Consider the following 24508-nt stretch of genomic DNA (forward strand, 5'->3'; position numbering starts at 1 on the left):
TAAATGTCAATTTCTGTACTATCTGAGCTTTAAAGCAGCGGCAGTGACACTCTGCAGGTAACGTGCACGTCCTGGGACAAAACACAGGCACAATTCCAAAGAGTAACAAAAACGACGAGTGACAGTAAGTACGAGTCCAAAAGAACGCTTGCAGCTGGACCTCCGGCTTGGATGGGGTGGGGTGGTGTGTGTGTGTGTGTGGGGGGGGGGCGTAAATAAAAGCTGTCAAAGTCTACATGATGCAAACGGAGACGGCGTTTTAAGATAACATCAACCAACAACATCCTATTTGGAGAGCAAAAAGCTCATCATCGGCTTTGAGCAACGAAACTGGGTTCAGTGCAAAGGAGGGTTCGTCGCATTGCTTTGCATGTGGTCCAAATGGTGCTGCGGGAGGAAGCCACATGGACTTCCACGCTGGTGCACGACACGCAGGCTCGCGATATGACGACAGACCGTTATGAGTTTGGAAAACAAGGGGAACGAGTACAGGCAAACTCGTGGGGTGCGGGTGGAGGGGCTGTACGCAACAAGCCGGTGGACTGGGGTGTTTTGTGCATGGAAACTCGCAGAAGTACCTGGGAGATCTGCTCCAAAGCGAAGCCCGCGTCGCAGTAGCTCGGCCGCTGCAGGTAGTCCAAATCCGGCGGTGGAGGCTCGCGGCTCGAGTCCCTCCGGGTCCTCCGCGTTAGCCTCGGCCGGCCGGGCTCTCCTGTCCCCGGCTCGGGGGGCGCACTAGCAGCCGAGGCCATGTTGCGGGGACTGCGCGCTGCTTACCGATTCCCACTCGCGATCCGACAAAGTTTCACTCGGAGGGGGGACCTCATAGTCCGCTTGGAGAGGGCGAAGAGTCAAAGTAGTGCGCGCCGTCCATCCCCACATCGCGTGATCCGGTAAGGTATCCGCCGCCTTTTGCACCGGGGTTCCCGACTCGGTTCAGCACAACTACAACAACAAAGCCGACGTATACGTGTGTGCGTGTGGATACGTAGCGAGGGCGCCCGCAAAAATGTTTCTCAGAACGAGCCGCACGCTCCTGGCTGCATTGTGCGGAGATGTGTGCTTGTGCTGCTGCTGCTGCTGCTGCTGCTGCTGCTGTGCTGCTGCTGCTGCCGCCGCCGCTGCTCTTCTTCCCCTGCAGGGCCGCGCGTCACGGCCAACTCTGACTTTGAATAGAAGAGCAGAAAAAGAGCTCGATGCGGACGAGGAGGAGGGGTAGAAAAGGAGGGAGAGGGAGGAGGGGAAGGGGGCCCGGAAAAAAAATACACTCACACACACAAGCACACGAGATCCCGCCTCTCTCGCCGCTGTCATACCGCACGGTTTGCTCGCTTCTGATTGGTTCCAGAAGGGCAAAAATTACTCAGCAAACATGACTATTATTAGCTGCTTAGCAACAGCTCGCTTAAGTAAATGACGGGAGGGCGGAGAGGGGGACCACCCAAGATGGAGGGGGGGGGGGGGGTCGCATGGCACGGCGATGCTCACCCAGCGGCAAATCCGCGTGTTGCATAGAAGGTATGGTATATGGGGGGGGGGGGGGGCTAACGTTGACATTAAACACGCCACCCCCAGAGAGAGGACGACAGCCGGACGGAAATGAAAAAAAAAAAAAAACCGTCTGATTTGGCATCTGTCAAAGATCCTATTGTCCTATTGTTTCATATTAATTAGCACGATAGCTAAGTGAACTACATCGTGCCGATGAACGACTATACTGTATAACATGCGTACTGTAACATTAAAGACGAAAAATATTAAAAAGATGAACACACACTTACGTAATTTTGAGAACATTTTCTGTACTAAAAAGTTAAAATTTTTGGCTAAATCTCTAACACACATTTTCACACAGATTTTCTTCTTTGTTTGGGTGGCAGCACCGAGTTGACTTGTAATTTAGACTACCGCCACCTTTAGGATTTGCGTGGAACAACAACACGGTAATAAAAAATGTTCCCCCCTAAATTGACCATCAATGTAAAAGTGAGTGTAAATTATTTTCTATACTGTATGTGGCGTGGGATTGACCAGTGCAGGGTGTACCCCGAGAGCATGGGTGTCAAACTCATTTTTGTCCTGGGGCACATTGGAATTAGGGTTTCCCTCTGATGGGCTGTTATGACTGTGAAACCATAGAAGAATTTCAATTTCGGAACTAATTTTGGAATAACAAATCAAACGAAATGGGTTTTTCCGACAATTGTTCGTGTTTGGTAACACAAAAATGGTTGTCATTTCTCAACGTTATCATTTATGATACACAGAAATTCCTCATTTTTCGCAGTTAATTGGGACCAGAACCACCCGCAAAAAGTGAATAAACGCCAAGTGGGGGTGGGGGGTTGGGGTGTATATTTTTGTGAGTGCCAGAACGTTTAAAATACGTAATTAGTATTAGTATTTTGCATATTTGAGACAAAAATAGGCATCTAGTTAAATCTTTAATTCTAAAACCTTATAAATATAATAGTATAACTGTAGAGTATAAATATAAATTATAAAACAATTACTGTATAGTTACCATTCATCACTCAAGAGACTCCTCTGCTGGAGGCGCTGGCGATGTAGCTGAGTTTTTTGTATTGACATGAGATGGGGAATTGTTTTTCGTGTGTGTTTCTGTGGATACCGGAATGTTTAAAATATGTCAACAGCACAGTATTTATACTTTGCATACTTGAGACAAAAATTACAAGATCACAAGTGTCTAGTTAAACAATAGAACAATAACATTTTTATTGCCGTACGTAATTAACATTCCTCACTCGGAGAATGTTCTGCTGCGCGCCACAAAAGCGTAACTTCTGCTGTCTTTGATTATATCCAAAAGTTACTTTTTCGCTGATCGTCATCATCTTCCTCTTCTCTTGGGCGCTTCAGAGGAAGCTTTCGGATCAGCGCAGCACTTTGGCAACATTGTCGCGCAGACAGTCAGCAGCATAGAAAATGGTGAAAAGGAAGGACAAAGGCAAGGGTGGGACGGAAGAAACTGGGTGAGGATTCCATGATGATGCGCAGCCAATCAGCTCACGATAAATCCACACATGCTGTCATTGGTCCATGTCACACCGGGAACCTATCACGCGGCTTGTTTTTTTCTGGGGGGGGGGCAAAGCACTGAAGTCTCAAAAAGTGACGCGCGAAGTACCGAGTGAACCCTGTATGACAATTTGAAATTTTGGTACAGATTTTTACAAGAATCATGGAAGTTCACACACATCGTTTGCCCTCGCGGGACACATAAATTCATGTACTGGGCCGAATTTGGTACCCGGGCCTTGTGTTTGACACCTGTGCCCAAGAGCAGAACAAGCAAGTCAATTTTAGGCTGCTAAAAAAAAAAAAAAATCAAATTTCTGAGGGCTGCAAAGCGGCCTGGGACCATAATTTGGACACCATTGATCTGATTAAGGTCAGCGACTTCGCTCAGGCACCTCGCTGCCGCCTGCAACAGTTTTCCAGTTACGACGCGTATTTTCCACATTAGCGATTGCATCTTATCTGCAGTTACACTTCTGTTGCTACAGTCGACAGACAAACAATGCAGCAGTTCACAAGGAAAACACGCAACCTGATTCGCTTCACAAAATCTGTCGTTTTCCAATCGACAAACGGCCCGGCGATTAGATTCCATTGTGATGTCACGACTGTGTGGCGTAATTACCGGAGTGAGGCTAACAATGTAGCGTTACGTCGTCACCGCTATGACCGAAACCGTCAAGTTTAGCCTGAAAAAGTAAATAAATAAGGCATTCAGACAGCTTTTTCCCTCCTGCAATTAAGTCATTCAATTCCTGATCAACGAACCTACTATTTTCTGCCTTGCGCCGTTGTTGAAACGCACCTTCACATCTTGGTGTCAGCTACGCAGCGCAAGCAGGGCTGGTTAAAAAAAAAAACGTACTGGTAAAAGTCACTTACTCGGCCCATATATTCCACCAGTCTACTTTTTCCCGCTCGAGTGCCCCCTTGCGGCCGTTAGAAAAAAATGCACAAATTAGCCGCATCGCCGCATACGCCGCAGGGTTGAAAGCGTGCAAAAAAAGTCGCGACTTATGGGCCGGAAATTACGGTAATACCATTATTGTGGTACTCGCAAAGCTAAATATGTGAGGTGTAACTAAAAGCTTGAGAAGGACTGATTTAAGTGATTTCTTGATTGAACAGGTTTGGAGGCTTGGTCGTGGTTGTAATTTAACAGGGGGGTCATTTTGCACACAGGGCCAGGAAGCTTTGAATGTTTTTGTTTCCCCTTAATAACCAAAATTACCATTTTAAAAACAACCTTTTATATGTACTTAGGTTATTTTTGTCTGATATTTATTTTTTTAATGTCCTTAAACATTTAGGTGGGGAAACTATGCAAAAATATCCAAATTTGAGAAGGGGAGCAATTCTCGTCCACGGGACTGAAGACACGCATCCCAGGTGGGTTAATGAAGGTGTGGGAAAGAAGGTTTTTTTAAAATTCTGATGCAATTATAATGAGCAAAAAAAGTTTGAATCAAGCATTTATCAAAATGTTGGCTTGGCTCCACTGTCAACTGTAATCCACCTGCAAATCCTAACTAGCCGCGCGACTTAATCAACATCTTTCCACTTTTTTTTCCCATGGCCGAACTCCAGCTACCAGCCTCCAGGGCTCGGAATGACCCTGGCCGGGGGGGTCAGCCAAGGTGATGGACCGATGAAGTCATTCCGGGACGTGCGCCCGGACCACTCCGGGCTCTGACTTCATACGCTAACTCATTAAGAAATCCACGGACGTCGGGCCGAAGGAGGACTGGATAAATATGAAGGATGACAGATCCAGGAAGTGGTGTGGGTGCTTCCTATGTACTACAAAATGTTCAAACTTTCAGGCTTCAAGTTGGTGAGTCAAATGACAAAAATGTAAGCCAGAAGAGATCCCTACGTTCAAATATTTAACACTTGAGTAACACAGCTCAAGAAATGTAACCTTTCCCAGAAGATGATTATTTTCGGAATCTTTTAAAAACACTTTCTCTTTCAACAGACATATTGTGCAATTTTTGCACAATTAAAACAGCTAGAAACTCTGCCTTTATACAAGGTTTAACGAAGGCTTCTGTTAAAATATAATATACATCATAATATTAACCTCTTGGCAAAAGTCAACATCAAAGGAAAATAATAAATCAACATAAAATCATTTATGTAGTATTACAAATTAATTATAAATAAGCTATAAGTAATTCCTAGGCGTGATTGTGAGCGCAACTGTTTGTCTCGAAGTGCCCTGCGATTGGCTGGCCACCAGTCCAGGGTGTGCCCCGCCTCCTGGCCGTTGACTGCTGGGATAGGCTCCAGCACTCCCGCGACCCTCGTGAGGATAAGTGGCAAAGAAAATGGATTATTATTAGTAGTAGACATCAGGTTTGTTACGCGATCCCCCCTTTTTCAACGCCCACAGTTGGCACACTCCCCTCTGTTAACTGGGCTCAAATCCCATTTTTAGAAGAGTGGTGCCTTGACTTCCGAGTTTAGTCTGGTATGTGACCACACTTGTAACTCAAATCAGCTCTCATTGAAATGAGTGGAAATGCCATGAATTTGTTCCAAAACCTCCCTAAACACCGTATATATTCCAAGATCACTGTATGGTGAAAATATTATTTAAAAAAAGCAAAGTCAAAGAAAATGAAATGAAGATAGTTGAATGATGTGGAATTACACCAGCCGCACACTCAAAGACACAGTCGTACATTTGTCTGTCGTGCCTTTAAATGTTGTGGCCGAGCGAGTGTCAGCCCATCTGTCCGTGAAACTCACTCAAGTCTCTTTCTGCACTGTACGCAGCAGCTGCTGTAACAGGTGAGCCTTATGTCTGCCTTTAGTGGCGGTTACCTTCCAAAAACTTCCGTTTCTTAATAGCACAATCACTTGAATGTTTCACCTTGTGGGGTGCCATACTTGGGGCTACTTCACAGCAAACAAAACAAAGCATGACATAAACAAGTATACAGTACCTGAAATACTTGATGCATGTTTCAGATGATGTAGAAAACACAATTGAGTGTTCCGCGTGGATATGGGGAAGCGCAGTTTGAGAACACGAGCACATTTCGCGGCAAATATTTGTTTTTAAAGATATTTTCTCATTATTTTTGGTGAACTGAGGTTCGACCATAATCGTGCTGTTTTTTTCCCCACTTCACTAAAGTTAGGGAGTATCTGAAGCGAACCTGGCCCTTGGACATTGTAAAACTTTTTAGTTGGAACCCTCATTAGTGTGGGCCGTGGGTCATAATGGGCTCCCTGACCTTAATTTGGACACTCCTTGTCTCCACTGACCAGCTCTGTGCCTCAGTGCGTGTCCATTTGAAGCCCTGTATTGGTACCATTTACAATCATACTTCCATGTCATAAAAAGCCACCCCGCCCTTCTCCAGGTCACCTCGTGGCCGCCTTGTGAAGCGGCGAGCGAGAGTGCAAATGAAGCGCCTACGGGGATGTTTATGTTCCAACGCAAGCTTGTCTTCAATCATACACGGAGCTGTTTGACAGCTCGCAGCAGCGCCGCCTGACTTGTGTTTACCTTTCCTAATTTCTGGCTTTGTGCTCACAATCAGCGGAGGAATCCGACGTGGCAACGCTTTGCAAAATGCGGGCCGAGGAATGTTTTCTGGAGGTAAATTCAGAGCGGGTAAATATTTATCTTGCGTATGCCTGCATTGTGTCCCCTCCCAAAAGGGTTTAGTGAAAACAGAGAAACGCTTCGGAAAGTACTACGGCGGTACCGCAATGCATTTCATCTTTGTTTTGGTCCATTTTCCATTGAGAGCAATTGCAATTACACTATTCTGTACCAGAGTGAAATACGACACGATCAAAGTTGTAACAGGGATAGCTAAGCCGTCTCTACATGGAGGCACTGACCAACATTTTTTTTAGCTGAAATTTTGATATCAATTCCATGAAAATGGATTCATATATTCCCAATAGATTGACGGATGTCAGCCTTTGTGTGCTGCCATGTCAATCTGTAGGCCGAGCAGTGGTGGTAGCAATGGCCAAGTGGTCCAAGGTCCTCGCTTTTGCAGAATGACAACGTGAGGGTCCCGTGAATTTTCCAAAGACATAAACACGGCAGTCTCATGCGACATCCATATTTAGTGTTTCTCTGTTGTAGATATAGCAGCACAGTGGATCAGCTGGTGAAGCGTTGGCCTCCCAGTTCTGAGGATCCGGGTTTGATCCCGGCCCTACCTGTGTGCAGTTTGCATGTTCTCCCCGTGCCTGTGTGGGTTTTCTCCGGGTGGGCACTCTAAATTGCCCCTAGGTGCGATTATGAGTGCGGGTGTTTGTCTCCATGTCCCCTGCGATTGGCTGACAACCAGTTGAGGGTGTACCCTGCCTCCTGCCCGTTGACAGCTGGGATAGGCTCCAGCACTCCCCGCGACCCTCGTGAGGATAAGCGGCAACGAAAATGGATTGATGGATGTTGTAGATATGGAATGATTGACTTTTCTAATTCCGTTTACAGTTTACGCTTTGTCTTTGCCTCTCTCCCCCGTCTTCTTTTCTGGTCGACTGATTGACTCTGATCCTCAATGAACTTCACTTAAAATACTAAGAAATCACGGAGGAAATCCTCAAAAAAAAATCCACTGTGACGCAGTAAAACTGTTCCGGCATAAATGGGATGCAGATTCTCCGTAGGGTTTGATCTACCAGCCGAACAGAAAACACACGCACACAAAACGACCCCTGCTCGCCACGGTAGTGACCCAAATTCAAATCCCCAACCCGCAGAAGAATGTGGGCAAAAACATAACATCGCGTCAGCTTCATGGCGTGTGGACGTCGCTCGAGATGATGCAGCAATGGAACGCCCACACCCAACATCCTTCAGACCCATGCAGATGGTGTCAGTGAGCAGGGCATGAACTGCACAACTGGTTCCTGGTGACATCATTAATATTAGGAGTATTTTTCTATATAATAACATTCTCTTGTATTTAGGTTTCCACTCTGCTGTCACAACATTTTTTTAAAAAGCATTCTGAGAGAATTAGGCTTTCCTTTTTCCTTATTTTGATGAAGCCGCCAAAGCAGCCACTGATTTGTGTATTTTTCCTGGTGTCCAGGTATAGTTTGTCCTATAAATGCATGCTATGAGATTTTAAACCTGACCTGAACTCAGAAATGTGCGTTTACTTATATTGATTTTATCATTTACATTTGTTTAGCAATATCCAGGCGGTAAAGTGTTGGCCTCACAGTTCTGCGGTCCCGGGTTCTATCCCAGCTTTGCCTCTGTGGTGTTTGCATGCTCTCCCCGTACTCATGTGGGTTTTCTCCGGGTGGGCACTCCGATTTCCTCCCACATCCCAAAAACATGCAAAATTAATTAGACACTCTAAATTGCCCCAGTGGTGTGATTGTGGGTGCGACTCTTGTCTGTCTCCATGTGCCCTGCGATTGGCTGGCAACCAGTTCAGGGTGTACCCTGCCCCATGATAGCTGGAAGAGGCTCCAGCACTCCCGCAACCCTTGTGAGCATAAGCGGCTAAGAAAATGGATGGATTAATTATATCCAAAGACAAAAAAAAAATCATCATTACAAACACGTGTATGCTCATGTCCAGCATAAATAACTATGTGCCATAAAAGAAAATAAATCCATCCATCGATCCATTTTCTTACAAGATTACAAGATGACGCCATACAATTAACGGAGTATGAATTTCATCCACATTAATTTATTGGCAACAGGACTAAATGAAATAATGGACGGGTCCTGGCAACAGAGTGAGTATTTTGTCTTGTCATTTTTCTTTCCAATTTCATATATTTTTCCAGTTTTGTTATCCAGTAGTCCATCCATCCATTTTATTTGCTGCTCATCCTCACAAGCGTCGCAGGGAGTGCTGGACCCTATCCTAGCTGTCAACAGGCAGGAGGCAGGGTACACCCCGGATCGGTGGCCAGCCAATCGCAGGGCACATCGAGACAAACATCCACAATCACAATCACACCGACAGGTAGAGTGTCCGACTAATGTTGCGTGTTTTTGGGATGTGGGAGGAAACCGGAGTGCCTGGAAAAAAAGCCATGCAGGCACGGGTAGAACATGGAGACTCCACACAGCCGGGGCCGGGACTGAACCTGGGACCTCAGAACTGTGAGGCCAACGCTTTCCAGCTTGCTCCACCGTGCCGCCAGAAAAAAAAATCATTTACTTAAATCAATCTAATGTAACTGACAATTATAGGGAGAAGGGCTAACTTGTGAGCATTTTGACAGCAATAACGAAAAACAACAACAACAAAACTGACTAAATTTCATCAAAGTGGACAAATGTGAGGACTTTTTTTTTTTTTTTTTAAACAAGTCTGACTTCTACCAGCCTAGGTTCCATTTCTGGTGACTATTGAAGGCTATTCCGAGCCCCAAGTGAGTTCACATGGCAGTGCAATGCTCCACATGTGCCAATATTTACCTTGACTTTTTTTTGGGGGGGGCAGACAATGTTGGATGCTGCTGATATTTAGACAAGGCAGCGGCCTGTTTTTGCACAAACTGAGAGCCCCGAGAAGCTATAATTTTTGGAAGGCAGTGTGGCTCTCCAACATTAACAGGAAACGTGCGCCGCTTTGGACGTATATACACACACACACATATGCCCTCGACAAATAAGCAATTCTAATTTCATATCTGTGAAGCTGCTCCACACATAGAAAAAGAAATAAAAAGCAGCTGAAAATAAGAGGGCGTGACGGACAAATATACTGTTCGGGGTCTTGATTGCACATCATGTTCAAGGCTGTTTGTTGGGTCCATGGGAGGCCCACATGGAAAAAGTGACACATTTCAAATAGCCCAAGAAGCTCATAAGCTTTCCAGACCTGCTTACACACCCAAGACCTCCTTGGAAACCTCAGCGGGAACTCTTACTTTTCTCTGCGGAATGTCCTGGCTGTAAACGAGCAACATCCTGCGTGAGAAACAGAACGCGGTGATTTGGACTACCGCATCATTTAAGGCAAAAATAAATGATATCAATGAGAAGTTTTGACGCGAGGAACAAGGCAACAAGAATCTGGACGAATGCACACGTTTGTTTATTTCCACGGTCGAGGTCATGACGACAACAACAACATCATTCACAGCCCCCCGAATTAAAACAGTAGAGCCCACCTACACGTCTTCCCCATGAACCAGAATGTGGACTTCTTTCACTTTGGTTCAGTTTAGCATTGATAAAGGTCCCCGTTACACTTAGTTACATTTTCCTTGCAGTATGTAAAGTACAATATTGCTTTGAGATACAGATGACCCCATTTTTTTGAGCTCCCGTAATCCTTTGTTTATCGTGGAGCGTAGATTCTCCCCGCAATAGGTAAAATCCACGAAATAGCGATCACACATTTTTGATTGTACATATTTTATGAACCTCCCAAGACGCTTATAAATCTTCCCCACGCCTATTAACCCCACCATACTCTTATAAATAGTTTCTATAACCTTGAATACATTTTAAACTCTTAATCATACAGTAATGCACAATAGTACTGTACCACTATGTGCATTTTATTCCTTGTAATACTTCAACATCTGTTCATTGCTTCATAAGAGGTGAATATTATTGCATATGATACATTATAATCCTTTGAAGCGGTCCTTCATTATATTGAGTGACAATTGTACGACACATGGTCCATTATGAACCTATGAAGGTCAAAGATCTGGGCCATAATTGTCCCCAAGGTACAGCCTGCCAAATTTGGCAAAGTCATACCAAAAAAAAAAATGCTTGCGCTCTCTCTCTCTCTCTCTCTCTCTCTCTCTCTCTCTCTCTCTCTCTTTCTCTCTCTCTCTCTCTCTCTCCCTCCCTGTGTTATAGCGAGGGAACGGTATGTATGGCAGATTATTTTGCTGTCTTGCAAGCAAAATTTTGAGACACGAAATATGTTGTAAGCATACTGAAGTCACTTCACAACATGCAGGATTTTGGCAGATAAACAATTCTTTCTATTTATTTCTAAAGTACATTGTGGCAGTTTGGATGAGTGTGGCTGGAAGAGCAATCACATTAATTGACATGACGTGACATAAATGACATTCTGTACATCGGATGTGAGGTGGACTATTTTTTATACACATCCACTTTTTGGACGTCTACATGGTGCATATGCCAGTGCATGGCCGCACGTGTTGTGGACTTTCATGAACATGTTGCTCATTTTTCGTGGTTTTTCTATTGTGCAAGATTCCCAGTTACAATTAATGACTAGTTAAAGGGGCAATTAAATGTATTTGTACACGAACTGAGGCGGCACGGTGGCTCAGCTGGAAATCATTGGCCTCACAGTTCTGAGGTCCCAGGTTCAATCCCGGCCCCGCCTGTGTGGCGTTTGCACGTTCTCCCCGTGCCTGCGTGAGTTTTCTCCGGGCACTCTGGTTTCGTTCCACATCCTAAAAATATGCAACATTAATTGGACACTCGAAATTGCCCCGTCAGTGTGATTGTGAGTGCGGCTGTTTGTCTCGATGTGGCCTGCGATTGGCCGGCAACCAGTTCAGGGCGTACGCCGCCTCCTGCCCGTTGACAGCTGGGATAGGCTCGAGCACCCCGTGACCCTCGTGAGGATAAGCGGCAAAGAAAATGGATGGATGTACATGAATTGTTTTTCGACTTATTCCATTTATCATAGTTGTTCTGTTTATTTGTATTGCGCAAGGTGGCTGTTATGATTCATAACTTGCTTTGAACCAGCAATGGTGTCGGGTTATGGCCCACCCTTCTTCAAGTGTAGTTTAGTGATGCTGTATTTTCTTCATATGGTTAGAAGTCAGTTTCCTCTATAAAATAGCTTTATGTTACAAAGCTCATCATGGTTCATTTTATGCTAGCAGTCAAGTTGGATTTATTGAAAAAATGGTTCCATGCGAAGCTGTGGTTGGTCTGTTGAGAGCGCTGGCAGTGTTGCAATGCTCAAAGCCAGCAGCAGTGTCACGGCGACATTGGCCGCTTTAGAGGGCAGCTCGATTAAAAACATAATGGCTTGACGGAGATAAACGACACAAACAAAGAGCGTGAGACTGCGAGAGAGCCAAATGTTGTGGCTCACTGGCTCAGAACTCAAATTCTCTTTTTAATTGTGCTGCTTTTTGGAATACAAAGAGTAAGATGCATATTATCTGATCCCGAGGGCCTTGCGTGGGAGCTTCTTTGGCGTTTTTTTTATGGCTGGGAAGGCACCCCACACTTGATTAGAATAGAATAGAAGTTTATTGTCTCTGTCACAGGACGGATAAAAATTGAATTAGTGCACCCTGAAATGATAAGCATTATTCACTTTTTTTTTCACCATCAACATGGACCCCCTAAAGAGTGGATTCATCTTAACTTCAACATAATTGTAACGCTTGTACTCCAGGTTTACATGATCATGTCTTAGTCACTGAGTCAGTACATGTCGTACAAGCCCTGAAAACGAGTTTTACTCGTAACGTTCGTGCCGATGCAAGTGCTGACACAACCTGAGATGTGCGTTTCCATGTTCTGCCATTGTTTTAGACCACTAAAAGTTTATTCAAGTACCGCACAAAGCATACCATCAGGTCTCCAGTGTTGTAGAGCACTACAGTTCCATATGCACTATGAAAATAGCACCCTTACTGTTCACTGAGTGTTGGTCATGATGACGGTGATATGTGGACTCAAGTATTTTTTTCACCTGGTGCGAAACGTTTGAGAACCACCGTTACAGACCATTACGGACAGCGGGGACATGACAGTAACTCTATTCATTTTACAGGGAGTCCTCGGTCTACGACTGAGATCCGTTCCTAGACTAGCGACTCAACTCGAATTTTGACTCAAGTCGGATTCCACCGTTAAAGTCAGAATTTACATCAAAATACTTTGTATCAAAAACAAATACATTTTGAGCTTCGTTTCCATGGTCATGGATTTTCTTTTGGCTGGAGAAGCATTGCTAAAAGACACAGCTTTCTTCTGTGAGGCCATAATGTCTAAAAAGGAGGGCGGAAAATGCAAAGATACTCCCGGCGCACAAACACGGACAAGCATTAGCCAGACAAAATGGCGGACGGGGGACGGGCGTTGTAAAGTCGAAATGTCTTGGGTTGAGACCGTCTTAACCCGAGGACTCCGTGTATTTGAAGTCATTGTCGCATCGACGTGATCCTGAGGATGTAAGGTTATTTTTTTCATGGCTCGTTACTGCATATTGCTGCTTCAAGTGGCAGCATTGAGTTACACACTGGTCCCAACGCACACGATGAGGGGAGAAAAAGAACAACACATCGGGCCCTAAAAGGAAGACGGTTTCCAGTCAGCGAAGCGACCTCACCTTGTCGTGGAGCGGCCATGCGTGACTTTGAGAGGAAACACACGTGTTCTCGTGCCCAAAATCCCAAACGCAAAAAAAGTCACCTGCCCTTGGTCAACACACACAAAGACTTCATACGCACTTCAAAAGCAAACATACATGCCTGAAATTCCACAGAGTCCCGCACGTAAACACACGGGCTACTCACAATTGTCTTCCGTTGACAATTGATCAGAGACTTTGACACGAAGATTCAAATGCACACATTGTGACTGCCTCCTGACTCCCTTGACCTCTGACCTGGGGTGAAAAGGGGTTGTTGTGCATCAGCGTGGGGTTCATTCCCCGCGCGTGAGGTCATTTCCTGCTTGGGGGACCACAAGGGACGCAAAGGGGCCACATTGTTTGACCTGAAACTGAGGCCCTTGGTGGGAGGCCTGAAGATGAGGACAGTATTTGGATTTTCTTGAGGAAAAAGTACAAATGTATGAGACTTTACGCCGATTTGATCGCCGACATCAGTATCAGCCAATGATGAACATTTTATGCTGACCGGTTGATCGGCTTCATTGTCATAATTCCCCAATCTGTTCAATGAGGTCACGAACCAGTTCCGGAAAAGACATTTACTCCGCGTCACTTAGTAAATTTGAATACAAAAGTGAGTTTATTTTTTAGCCTTCTCGCATGTTTTCTCACGTAGAACTGGAAATATCTGACAGCCAATTTTGTTACAGCATAACAAAAAAAAAAAAAACATTTGGCAGCATAGGAGAGACAAGACGTAATACCCGGATCAAAACTCAAGCGAATTTGCTGTTTCACGATTACATGGCGTCAGACACAGGACAGGAGAGGAAGTTCGTGTAAGGCTTGCTTGAGGTATGTTCTCGTACATAAATTATGATATAGCTTTCAATGCAAGCCACAAAATGTTCTGTAGCCTAACAATCTAGTCCTAGGGTTCGTGGTTGTGTGTAAACATGCTGCCGTTCTGTTGAACTCGTGATCTGACCAGAGAAGTGGATTCCAACCTTTTTGAAGCCGAGGCTCGAATCTCCCAGCACAACAACAAACAAAAATGTCACAAAACGTAGACACATAAATGGACTCTTTGCTCATCATGTGATCAGATATCATTTTTTTAAACTCGCCGATGGACCCCAGAAATCCTGATCGTGGACTGCCTAATATTCCCATGTGTTTCAGTTAAATAATGGAATCATAGTAGTGAACTGACAAGTGGTGAACACCTCTGCCTCAGTTCTGAGGCTTGCATGTTCTTCAGCTTCCTCCCACATTTAAAATCCAGCATGTTAGCGTCATTGCAGACTGTAAATTGTGCATTTTTCAATAGATAAATGGGCTTGGCTTTATTTGCTGTCATAGGGAAAACAATGTGATGTCGTCAGTTTCCTGACGGCCAATTTAAGCTAAACTAATGGCAGTGGGCAGCTGGTAAAGCCACACAGTTCTGAGGTCCCGGGTTCAATCCCGGACCTGCCTGTGTGGAGTTTGCATGTTCTCGCCTTGCCTGCGTGGGTTTTCTCCGGGTGGGCACTCCGGTTTCCTCCCACATCCCAAAAACTTGCAACATGAATTGGACACTCTAAATTGCCTCTAGGTGTGATTGTGAGTGCGGCTGTTTGTCTCCATGTGCCTTGCGATTGCCTGGCAACAAGTTCAGGGTGTACCCTGCCTCCTCCTGGCCATTGAGAGCTGGGATAAGCTCCAGCACTCCCTGCGACCCTTGTGAGGATAAGCTGCTAAGAAAATGGATGGAGGGATGGGTCGCAGCAGTGGCAGTCAGATTTCAAATTTTTCCTCACAGGGCCGGATCCCTGGCCTGCAATGACATAACAATTTTCAAATCATCCTCTTGCACTTGTTACACCAAACCTTGATGAGCAAAACATGTGTAACACGAAAGCACATATAAAAAAAATTATAGTCGCCATATCTGATGAGAATGATATCTATTTTATTGAACCTGTTCATGGTTTTTGTCATATCGTTAGACAAATACTAATTCTGAACTGCTCCATCCGATGCACACGGCACAGTTGCGTGCTGATTTTCAAGATTTTTGTATAGCATTGATAGTTTTTGGTCTTCCAACGTGGTAAGTGACAGTATTAAGCTGTGGATTAAGTCAGCTTCAGTGAGTACCTAACTGAAGGCTGAAGTACCGAATACACGGGCTGCACTGCAATTTGCAGATGCTCTTCCTTGGCAGTTTCTATCCGACCAAAAGAATGTGTATACATTGACGGCGGGGGCAAAAGACTGGAAAAATAACAGAGTGTGTAAAATGTGGAATTTTCTCTGCGGTGCGTTTGTAAACAAGACAAACACAATCAGCATCTCGAGAGGCACATCTGGCTGTGCTCGACATGAGGGCCCCTTTGTTTCCCTCCGCTTGTTTGTTAACGAGTCCCGACTAGGGAAAAACAATGCAGACGGGATGTTTAGCCTTCCCTTCGTTTTTCTGTTTAACACTTATATTCAGTCCATTTTCCATGCGCACTTATAGTAGGTTCCATATGGACAACAATATCCTCGTAAAAATTGTCGACGCTTTAATAAATGTCGCAGAAGAAGGGGATTATTTATTTATTTATTTGTTTGTTTTACTCCACATGCTTTTGGATAAAAACATATGCTATCAAACAATGTGATGGCGTATTTTACACAAAAGTAATATCGAGGATGATTTCGCTCATCTTTTCGAGATGACCCCGTGACCATTTAAAGACCAACAGGTGGATAGTTCAGCAAATGTGATGGAAACGCTGACAGTTTTCGGAACTGTTTCAAACTCCCCAGTGACCTGTCACCACTTCCCCATAAAATGACACATGTAGAGTACACGACTTGGACTCTCAGTGTTTCGACATTCCCCCATGACCTATCAAAGATCAACAAGGTTAAGGGGAACCTACGCCAAAGTCATGGAAACACAGACAAGCTCCCTTTTGAGCACGCTTACCACTATGCCATAAAAAAAAATACACACACTTATGGCATGTACCGTTTCATACTTTTGAGGTTCCCACAATATTCCTTGGTTCAAACCACACCGGTAAATCAAAAATCCATTTTAGTCGACGCGAGTCAAATTTGACCCAGGACTGCTTGTGTGTACACAGACTTTGTTTTTACAAATTCATATTTTTGTGTGTTTTGGGTCACTTTCACGTACAGGGTGAAAGAATGAAATATAGGGTAGTTTAATTGCTTCATGTAAAAATGACTCAAATTTGATCCAAACAGCATTGAACGGTTAAACAGAACACTTTATTTAAACATCTAATTTATATGTGCTATTGTTATTGCTCACTTTTTGCTGCAAATATTTGCTTGACAATGAATATAAGTGGGTGGCACGGTGGATCAGCTACAAAGCGTTGCCCTCACAGTTCTGAGGTCCCCGGGTTCAATCCCGGACCCACCTGTGTGGAGTTTGCATGTTCTCCCCGTGCCTACGTGGGTTTTCTCCCGGTGGGCACTCTGCTTTCCTCCCACATCCTAAAAACATGCAACATTAATTGGACACACTCAATTGCCCCTAGGTGTGATTGTGAGTGCGGCTGTTTGTCTCTATGTGCCCTGCGATTGGCTGGCAACCAGTTCAGGGTGTGCCCCGCCTCCTGCCCGTTGACAGCTGGGATAGGCTCCAGCATTCCCGCACCCTCGTGAGGATAAGTGGCAAAGAAAATGGATGGATAGATGAATATAAGCCTGAATGGATATTTGTCCTTGTGTAAAAATCGAAGCGGTGCAAGGGCAGGTCCTTGAAAGTGTCTCGGGGAGGCCTCTTTTTCTTCTTTTTAGATGAAATGCATTAATTTACACCAGCAAAGTAGGCCATTGTATATACAGTATTTCACACAGTATCAAAGGAACATTCCTGCAAATTGTGAACGTGTCTTGTTGGGGTGGGGAATGCATCGTGGGTGCTGTGTTGTACCATATAACCCCCCCCCCCCCACACACACACACACACACACATGCACACACCTGTATGAGTATCTGTGTAAAAATGTGGGAAAGATCCTCGGGCTACTTGTAAAAACATCACTCTCCCTTTTCTTGGAAAATACGACAATTACTGAGGTAGAGTACAGTCTGATGCGCAGCGTGAGGCTGCTAACCTGCTTTGTGGAGGATATAATGTGTCCAGGCGAAATTCAGTGGTTGCAGCACAAAAGACGGGAACAACAACCAAAAAATGTCAACTAAACCAGATGTGAAAAAAATGAAATACCCGCATAAAGTTTGTAAAGCAGTGATTCTCAAAATATGGCATGTGTACCAATAGTGGTACGCGACTCCCTGTAGTGGTCTGCGAAAGTGTGTTGAATTTCAACTTTTAAGAATCATACATGCTAATTTCGTTTTTAAGAAATCAAATTTTTCATCTATTTTGCTGCGACTTTTATTTAACTTTACATTTTAATACAGCCCTTAGTTATATACCTTTTTTTTTGCTATACCTAAGCGCAGTGCTAATCTTCAAACTGTACAGTCAACAGTATCATATACACCTTTTAGGAATAAAACCAGAGTCTTGTTTTTGACGGCTTATTATGCTGCTGTGTTGAAATGTTACTCATGATTGTGGAAATTGGTTTCAAAATTGAGAAACACTACTCAACTGCATTAATTCAAAACAGCAACACGGTGTTGCACAGCTATCATGGTTTTATCGCATAGAAAAATTCTGCTAGTTTTTTTCTTTTTGCTTTGTCAAAACAAGGGGTTTTCTATTTAACACAGAACAGTGTGAAAGCTGCAAAATTTACACATTATCTTCCTTATAAGCTATTTTGAAAATGTTTTTTTTCAAGCTAGTTCTTTTTAACATTTTTGCTCAGTCACTTGTTGCTTGGCAGAATTAGCCTAGTGTTTAATTGAAAAAAAAAATCCCCCTCACTGTGCTGTTTCCAGCCTGTTTTCTGCTCCCAACTCTAATTTTGTTGAAATGGAAGCTTGTTTATTTTTCTTTATTTTGTTCAATCTGCTGTGCTACTGTTTTGTGAAGTTTTCAACTATGTCACACCAGACTTTTTCTTAAAAAAAAAAGAAACGTGCCTCCAAGTTTTGTTCATTAGGTTTTCATTTCCTTAATTCCTACTGCTGTGCCACTGTTAAACCAATTATTTACATTTTTTTGTCAAACAGAGCTGCTCGACAGTCTGGGGGACATTGAACCGGAGCAGAATATTCACAATGCCCGAGACCTGTTTTGCTGTTGGTTGTTACAACAGACGAGACAGACATTCAAAGAGATCATTCTGTAGAATACCAGCTGAAAAGACCAGAAAAGATCGATGGATTTCGGCAATTAAACGTGATGGATGGTTCCCGACCGAAATAAACACACACCTGCGTAGTGATTGCTTCATTTCAGGTAGGAATTATTCTTAATCTCAAATTGCAAAGTATTTATAATGCCAAATTGACTCATTTGAGAACAATGCGTATTTAAAAAAAATGTCTGTCACAGAGAGGCGTGTTTGTGTGGCCGCAATACGCTTCTGTGTACGGAGGAGCCGACTCCCCGTCCTCATTTTTTTCCAATCACAGTTAATGAATGAGAATTTGTGTAAAACCAGGGGTCACTTATTTAAATATTGGTATTTGTATTGCATACTAGCTGAAAAGATCGATTTGCCTGATTAACACTTCTGCGTTCACGAGCCGTCTCCTCGTTGAGAACAGATCCAGCAAAGAAGTATTTGTATGTGTCCAGACTTTTCTACGCTTTCAAACTCTTCCGTGTAAATCTTGACGATTTAACTTACCAGATCCGTGTGTAGATCCAGTTGTCCAAGACAAGCGGAACCGGGTTAACAGTCCATTCTCTTATCGGCAAAACATCGACTTCAGCATTAAATATGGGTCCTCTATGCCAAGTCTCTCATTTTTCCACTTGCCCTCGTTTATTTTCACCTTCTAAATGTTTAACGGTATCGGACAAAACTCTGGTCGTCGTGTTTTAAGACATATTTTCGTTTGGTCTCAACAGACGTAGCATTGAACAATGCTTTGTTTGACCGGCAATATGGCCGGTCACTTGATTTCGGTGACGTAGGTGCATGAGCTCTTTACCTGCCCATACCCATCCATACTTAATGGGGTTTGTGTTTGTGCAGCCGTACTTAGGTCTAGTGTTTTGCCCATTTTTTTTTTCTCGGCTTCAAGCATCTTTAAGCACAGTGGCTTATGAAGGTGATTATTTCGAGCTGTCGAACAGGACGTCCTGCTCGGACTAAAAGTCCATATGCACTGCAGCAGATGACCTCAGCACTATGGTGTAATCTTTGGGGGTGGGGCTTCCATAAACACTCCGTGCATACATTTGGCGACAGATGTCGTCATGCAGGGCTGGCAAAAGTGTTAAAGTAAAAGAAAGTAAAAGAAAAAGAGTAAAAAGAAAGTAAAAGAAAAAGTAAAAGTTTCAGTAAAGATACTGGGAATAGCAGTACTAACTCAACTCCTCAAGATAAAGTTAATTTAGATACACATTTTAAAGATAGTTACTGAAAACGTACAACGACAGAACTATGTAGTTATCAATTGTGGAGCTATATTGTTTTTCTTTATTTATTTTCACTTTAGGGTGACTTCAAGTACTGTAGCAAAGTATTTGTACCGTTCCGTCTTACTTGTCATGCTACTAAATGCCACGTCCACTTGTGTTTTTGGCATATCCAGAATCATTACTATACGTAGAACAGCACAAACGCCTTTTATGTGCAAGTGCCCTGGCATGAGTCCCTCTCGGTCAAAGGTAATAAAAACCTGACCCGCCAGAACTGATGAGTGACGGAATCCAATTGCAGTCTTTATGCGGGCTCCCTTTGTGCTCGTTTTGCGAGTGTATTCCGCTTCACTGATGCCACATAAGAAAAAAAAAAAAGCGATGTGAAATCGTTTCAGGCTCCGAGGCCTCTCGCCGATTGTTGATGTTAATAGAGCGCAATTATGGGGGTACGACGCCTTTGATGTGGGCCCGCGCGCCGCTACACGTGCGGATGCCATCCAATGGCTTCTTTGTCATGTTAAGATCATGTGCCCAAAGGCTTCTGATCGGCATGATCACATGTGACGTGGGAAAGAGTGCAACTCGAAGCTCGAGTGGAGGACGGAACGAGGGCCTTTTACACGTCGTGGAGTATGTGACGTCACCAGAGGTCGGTAATGATGAAAAAAGAAATGTGATGATAGCCATCGGACTGGAAACTGGAAATTTCAGTCTGACTTGACTCACATGACTCAAGTGCCCCACCACTGATTTACTTTATTGATATTTGACATTTGTATATGATTAATTCACCAAGATATCCAGACTGAATAGATATAGAAATAAAAAAAAAAAAAAAAAATCTCAATTATGTGTGTGTGCGCGTGTTCCAATGCAACCTCTTTGGTGGCCTTGTTGACAACAACTTGTCCATCCCTCCACGCCAAGGCCGCTATTTGCTTGTGTATTCCACATAAAGGAAGGGCCCTGCTCCTTCTCTCCCATGCTCGAGCAAGGCAAACATTGCCCCGCTTCATTGTGCAGAGTTTCTCCACGCGGCCAGGGAAGGGCACACTCATACGGAGGTCTTTGAGACCACACAGGGAGTGGTGTGAAGGTCTCTTGCTGTTTTCCCTCCTTCTCATTCACACACTCTCTCTCTCTCTCTCTCTCTCTCTCTCTCTCTCTCCTTTCCCACATTTGCCCTCTCTCACCCTTCCGTCCATCTGCGCTCTGTTGAGCGTCTTTATCTAGCCCTTCACGTTGTGTTTGTTTGTGCGCGCTGACGTGAACCGGAGAGAAAGCGGACGGTCATTTGTGATATTTGCGCCTGGGAGACCACCCAAGTCAGATGTTGGGATTTTATTTTTCAACGCCTCCACTCTTCCCAGAGTCTGACTGAGATGAATCCCGCCAATGGTCACAGTGTGTGCATGATGTGTTGTGTGCGGTGTTCAGGTGGAGGACAGAGTGCGTCTTTGTCTTGAGGAAGCAGCAGGGAGAAGTTGATGTATCCAGCAAGCCGTTATCGCGTATTGCAAAGTTCGATTCCACAATATTCCGAAAACGAATAAAAACGAATATACTAGTAGTGTTCTCCCACTTTCAACTGTGCACTGTAAAGTATTCCAACTTGAGTTGCTGTGTAAAAAGCAAGTGCAGTACAGCGCAATGAAGGGGAGCGAAATGTGTGCTAAATGGTCCATAAGCGTGGCTCGGCCCGGCCCTGCGAGCGAACCCCCCCGCCCCTCCCGTCCTCCGGACTCCATATGGTGAATGTGTGTGTGCTGCATGCATGGATGCATGACCTCGTGCTCAGCGGGACACCACCTCCCCGCTGGATACCACCCCGTAAAAATACACATCTGCACACGCACGGACACATACGAAAAAGCATCAAGCGTACGAGCGGCGAAGAAATAGATCCGTGTGCATATTGTCGACTTAATTGTAGAGAGCGGTACTTTTCAAGATGGATTCCACGGGCCATAATTCGGTGGGGTGCAAAAATAGTTTTCATTAATTATGTCGTAATCTTTTAAAAAGTGGATCTAGGGAGGGACGGGCCAATCAAATATAATAAACTAATTAATCCTCACTACCTTTTGGGCTTTGGGGCAATTAAAAACTTTGATACAATTTTGGCATAGCTCAAAAATCTGCCATTCCGTTCATGAAGAGCTTTTTTTTCCCCAAGTAAAAAGGGCGTTAAATACAGGAACAAAGTCCAATTACTTTAGAGACGTGTACGGGATACTTTTTTTTAAGAATACAGTAAGTTGTCTCTTAAAAGAACCCAACAGACATGTTTTGGGAATAACAAAGACACAATAGAGGCAAAATATGCTGGCAAGCACAGGGAGAACATGCAAACACCACAGAAAGGCCAGAACTCAGATTTAAACCAACAACCTCAGAAATGTGAGGTGGACATGCTAACCACTTTCCACCGTACTGCCCTAATTTTCGTAGTGTGACAACGTGTGTGGAGAAATGTTTTTTCACTCGTTCTCTATGTGGTTTATGAAATTTAACGCAACTGTAGGTTCATCAAAATTGTTTAATAATATTATGTATGGAGCGGCACGGTGGAACAACTGCTTCGAGTGTCGGCCTCACAGTTCTGAGGACCGGGGTTCAAATCCTGGCCTTCCCTCTGTGGAGTTTTCATGTGTTCCCAGTGCTTGCGTGGGTTCTCTCCAGGTGGGCACTGTGGTTTCCTCCCACATCATCAAAACACGGAACATTAATTGCACACTCTCAATTGCCCCTAGGCGTCATTGTCAGTGTGGCTGTTTGTCTCTGTGTGCCTTGCGATTGGCTGGCAACCAGTTCAGGGTGTACTCCGCCTCCTGCACGATGATAGCTGGGATTGGCGCCAGCACTCCCGTGACCCTTGTGAGGATAAGCGGCTAAGAAAATGGATGGATGGATGGATAGATCTATAGTACAGTTCTGAAGACCCGGGTTCAAATCCCGGCCTCGCCCATGTGGAGTTTGCATGTTCTCCCCGTGCCTGTGTGGGTTTTCTCTGGGCAGGCCGGTTTCCTCCCACATCCCAAAAACACGCAACAGTATTTGGACACTCTAAATTGCCCCTAGGTGTGATTGCGAGTGCGGCTGTTTGTCTCGATGAGCCTTGCGATTGGCTTGCAACCAGTTCAGGGTGTACCCCGTCTCCTGCACGAGGATAGCTGGGATCGGCGCCAGCACTCCCGTGACCCTTGTGAGGATAAGCGGCTCCAAAAATGAATGGATGGAAATTTGGATACATCTCACACACAAGCACCTCATGAACCCACTTTAATCTCCCTTCGCACACAGCAAGGCGGCAATATGCCGTCGTCTGCAGCAGGAAGTGAGCCACGACAGACGCCACGTTGTGCTGTTCCTGAGACCCCCTCCGATGCCAATTGTGAGTTGTGAGGGCGGGAGGGGATATAATTGCAGGCCTAAACGCCTGAGAAATGGACGTCCAGTTGTGCTGAGCTGATGCTTTTTTGTGTGGCCTCATTGTTGAGACAAGCAGTCATGCAGCATGTTGTGTTAGGGGTGCCGGAGACGGTCGGATGGGCAGTTGTATATTGTCTTGCAGCCTGATATTTCACTCCAAGTCTGAGAACCTTGCGGCTGTGTGCCATGACATCAGGAGGGTCGTTGTAAGCACAATGGAGTGATGTCGACTCCTTTCAGTTTTAAATGGGATTTATCATAGTAAATTAACGATTCAAATACCGTAATTTCCGGCCTGCAAGCCGCGACTTTTTTCATACGCTTTCAACCCTGGAGTTCATGCGGTGATGCGGCCGCAAAGGGGCACTCGAGCGGAAAAGGTGGATGAGACCGGTGGAATGTATGTGCCGAGGAAGTGACTTTTACCTCTCCAGCCCTGTTAGCGGGCCGCTAGCGTTAGCATTAGCGCAGCGCGAGCGTTACGATCTCTGTGTACTGTTTTTCTTTGTAATCTCGTGTTCCAATGTGGGTTTCATCGTGAGCTCTTGCGGCTTTTACACAGGTGCGGTTTATGTATGTACCAAATGATATTTCCTTTACAAATTTACTGGGTGAGGCTTATAACCAGGTGCGCTCTGTAGGCTGGGAATTACGGGAATATTCTTGTTTCTGGAGTCCCCAGCCAGCCATCAAGTTTGATAGTAAACAATCGAGTAAATCTTTTATCTGTGTTCCTTTGCTTACTTTGCTCCCACTGTTGCATAACAGATGAGATCATTTGCATAATAATCTCTGCACATGACATGATCGGCAAGGTTGGGTGAAGATTTAGAACCACTTTCAAGCCATGAAACTCGGAACCGTAGGTTCAATGTCAGTAGTATGTTGTCAAAGCCAAAATGTACAGTAAGCACAGCAGCACTGAATTTTGTTGCAATACAGTGACAACGATGAAGGGATTTTTGTCTGGTGTATGAGGGGCTGCTTTCACAGATGGAAACAAATACTGACAAATGCTGCTCTTTGCAGGTGGTTGCTTTTTTCTCCTTTCCTTTTTTTTTCTCTGGGTTTTGCTTCCAGAAGTAGAAGCACCGCTAGTTGTGATTAAGAGGCGCTCCGCATGTGGTCACTGGCCCAACAGGGGCTAATTTCAGTAAGACTAGACATGGGGTGTGTTCAGTAGTCCATAATTGTTCAT

The 24508-nt window shown here is 44.5% G+C and overlaps 2 protein-coding genes across 6 annotated transcripts in view; one reads left to right on the plus strand and one right to left on the minus strand.

Annotated features, from left to right (window-relative positions):
- Window positions 1-1874, minus strand: part of ptch1 (patched 1) — a 66262-nt gene extending 64388 nt beyond the window's left edge. The window contains exons 1-2 of one of the 3 annotated variants that reach the window (XM_061817641.1): window positions 1782-1874; window positions 579-1166 (exon numbers count right to left, since the gene is read on the minus strand). In XM_061817641.1, the coding sequence (XP_061673625.1) occupies window positions 579-752 (174 nt within the window). In that variant the 5' untranslated portion in view covers window positions 753-1166; window positions 1782-1874. Of the gene's footprint in view, window positions 1-578; window positions 1167-1272; window positions 1394-1488; window positions 1734-1781 lie in introns of those variants that run through there. The other 2 variants (XM_061817642.1, XM_061817643.1) reach the window with 2 other exon arrangements.
- A 2419-nt stretch (window positions 1875-4293) lies between these two features.
- Window positions 4294-24508, plus strand: part of ercc6l2 (excision repair cross-complementation group 6-like 2) — a 41533-nt gene continuing 21318 nt past the window's right edge. The window contains exons 1-3 of one of the 3 annotated variants that reach the window (XM_061817862.1): window positions 4294-4431; window positions 4630-4876; window positions 18513-18741. In XM_061817862.1, coding sequence (XP_061673846.1) covers window positions 4838-4876; window positions 18513-18741 — 268 coding nt within the window. In that variant the 5' untranslated portion in view covers window positions 4294-4431; window positions 4630-4837. The remainder of the gene's footprint in view (window positions 4432-4629; window positions 4877-18512; window positions 18742-24508) is intronic. The other 2 variants (XM_061817859.1, XM_061817860.1) reach the window with 2 other exon arrangements.

Source organism: Syngnathoides biaculeatus, chromosome 4 (genome assembly GCF_019802595.1).
Source record: "Syngnathoides biaculeatus isolate LvHL_M chromosome 4, ASM1980259v1, whole genome shotgun sequence".
Lineage (NCBI taxonomy): Eukaryota > Metazoa > Chordata > Actinopteri > Syngnathiformes > Syngnathidae > Syngnathoides > Syngnathoides biaculeatus.